This window comes from Propithecus coquereli, unplaced genomic scaffold (assembly GCF_000956105.1).
Source record: "Propithecus coquereli isolate 6110/MARCELLA unplaced genomic scaffold, Pcoq_1.0 Scaffold309, whole genome shotgun sequence".
Classification (NCBI taxonomy): domain Eukaryota; kingdom Metazoa; phylum Chordata; class Mammalia; order Primates; family Indriidae; genus Propithecus; species Propithecus coquereli.
In genome coordinates, this window is record NW_012148719.1 from 202,031 (window position 1) to 204,554 (window position 2,524).

General features: G+C 38.1%; 1 protein-coding gene across 2 annotated transcripts in view; it reads right to left on the bottom strand.

Moving 5' to 3' along the window:
* The window catches only part of FAM173B (family with sequence similarity 173, member B), a 27,847-nt gene extending 25,591 nt beyond the window's left edge, over window positions 1–2,256 (bottom strand). Inside the window, exon 1 of one of the 2 annotated variants that reach the window (XM_012650011.1) lies at window positions 1,971–2,254. In XM_012650011.1, the coding sequence (XP_012505465.1) occupies window positions 1,971–2,246 (276 nt within the window). In that variant the 5' untranslated portion in view covers window positions 2,247–2,254. Of the gene's footprint in view, window positions 1–1,970 lie in introns of both variants that reach the window. The other variant, XM_012650010.1, reaches the window with a different exon arrangement.
* Window positions 2,257–2,524: the final 268 nt, after the last annotated feature.

A 2,524-nucleotide genomic window follows, 5' to 3' on the forward strand; every position in this document is an offset into this window, starting at 1 on the left:
AAAAAAGAAGATAGACGAATGGCCAAAAAAATATGAAAAAATGCTCAACATCACTAATTATCAGGAAAATGTAAATTAAAACCACAATGAGATACCCTTAGCCCTATCAGAATGGCCATTATCAAACAGTCAAAAAACAATACATGCTGGTGTGGATACAGAGAGAAAGGAATGCTTATACACTGTTCGTGGAACTGCAAATTAGTACAACCTCTACGGAAAACAGTATGGAAATTCTTCAAAGAAATAAATGTAGATGTACCATTCGACCCAGTAATCCCACCACTGGGGTATCTACCCAAAGGAAAAGAAGTCATTTTATCAAAAAAATACCTACACTCGAATGTTTATCGCAGCACAATTCACAATTGAAAAGATATGGAATCAACCTAAGTGCACATCATCTCATGAGTAGATTAAGAAGATGTGGTGTGTGTATACCATGGAGTACTACTTAGCCATAAAAGGGAATGAAATAATGTCTTTTGCAGCAACTTGGATGGAATTGGAGACCATTATCCTAAGTGAAGTATCTCAGCAAAGGAAAAACAAATACCACATGGACTGTTGAATGATTGGGAGATACACAATGGGCATACACAGGAACAAAGAGATGTTAAGGTCATTGGAAATCAAGAAGGAAGGAGAGTGGGAAGGGCTGAAAGTAAAAACTTACATATCAGGTACAATGATAGGTGATGGGCACACTAAAAGCTCTGACTCAAGTGTTATACAAGTAGCCATGTAACAAAAACATTTGTTGTTGATACTTTGAAACAAGAAAAAAAATTTTTAATGTATCTTGAAAGTTACCTGGCTTTGTGGACAAGGTAATAGCCAAGCCATTTAAACTCAGTTTTCTTGTTTTTGTTAAAGATTTCACCCTGAGTATCACAAAGATTTCACCCCAAGTATCAGAATAGATATTCAGGTTTGCTTTCAACAACTACATAGTTAATTCTGGATTAGGCAACCCCTGGGTAGGTCTAACAAAAAATTGCCAAAAATCTGCTCCGTCTCTCAATCAGTGAGCTAGCACAGCAGCAGGTGAAATGAACATGCTCTGAGACACCCACTTGCCAGTCAGCGGCCTTGTGTCTTTATTTATAGGTTCCCAGTTGGGGTCAAAGTGAGATGAAGTAGCTAAAAGTCTGATCTTTGGCTTAGTGGGAGTTAATCACTGGCTCTTCCTTATTTCAACTCTATATTACCCCACAGGAATTATTACTTATACACTTACAGACAAACGTAGACGCAAACATCTATGGTGCGAAAACATAAAATAGTGAAACCCCATTATTTAACGTTTTTTCTCATTATGCCACCTCTGTCAGCACAAGTATTCTAACAGACAATTTAAGTTTTTTTTTATTATTTATAGTATTATTTTTTTTCTAGAGGCAGGGTCTCGCTTTGTCACCTAGGCTAAAGTGCAGTGATGTGATCATAGTACAATACAACCTCAAATTCCTGGGTTCAAGTGATCCTCTTGCCTCAGCCTCCCAAGTACCTAGGACTACAGGCGCACGCCACAGGCCTGGCTAAATTTTATTTTTTGTAGAGGGAGGGTCTTGCTGTGTGGCCCAGGCTGATCTCGAACTCCTGGCCTCAAGCAATCCTCCCACGTCAGCCTCCCAAAGTGCTGGGATTACAGGTGTGAGCCACCACACCCAGCCGGGTACTAATATTATTCCCTTCCTGCCAAAGAGACAATTTGATAATTACTAAGTAATGGTTCTTTTTTACCAGGCAAAGTACTTTCTCCTTTAAAAAAAAAATTTAATTTAACAAAAAATGAATTGCAAACACATACTTATGGTTTAATCATTTGTCCAAAGAAACACAAAATGAAATGACCACTTTTTCAAGCTGTCAGATTTAGCAAGGCTTTGCATAGCCCGTAAGAAATATAAAGCAGAAATTTTTAACAATTCTGGCTCCAAACCTTAAGATATTTTAGCAAAACTCACAATACGTCCATCGCCGCTGCCAATATCTACCAGGGATCCTCTTCTACATCGCAACATCTTCACGACATTCTCAATCTGCTTTGTAGTTGCAGGTACAAAAGGCAAACAAACTTTTCGGAGGGCCGGTGTTACAAATGGCGTGGCTACTGCATACACAGCCACTAGAGTCCCACCAACAATCCCAGTAATTAAGAATCCCCAATTGCTTTTCTTCAAACTGTTGGCTTCGAAACTTGTGGGTAAAACATGACTTGGCTGACTTTCCTCTTTAAGCATTTCTGGGGGTGTGCCTAGAGTGAGAGCAAGCAGAAAATACACAGGTAGCACCAAATCTGAAATCCAAGATAGCAATTTTTTTCTATAATTCTTATGGACAAATAAACTCATGCTTTTTAAAGAGAGACAATTTAGCTAAATATACTCTAAACAACAAGTATAGGATCCCACGATGAGTTCTAAATTCCATTAACAAAATTACAGTGTTTTGGGGGAAATTATTCCATACTATCAGAAGACTGAAATTTTTTCTTTACAACATACTGATTTTGTGTGTC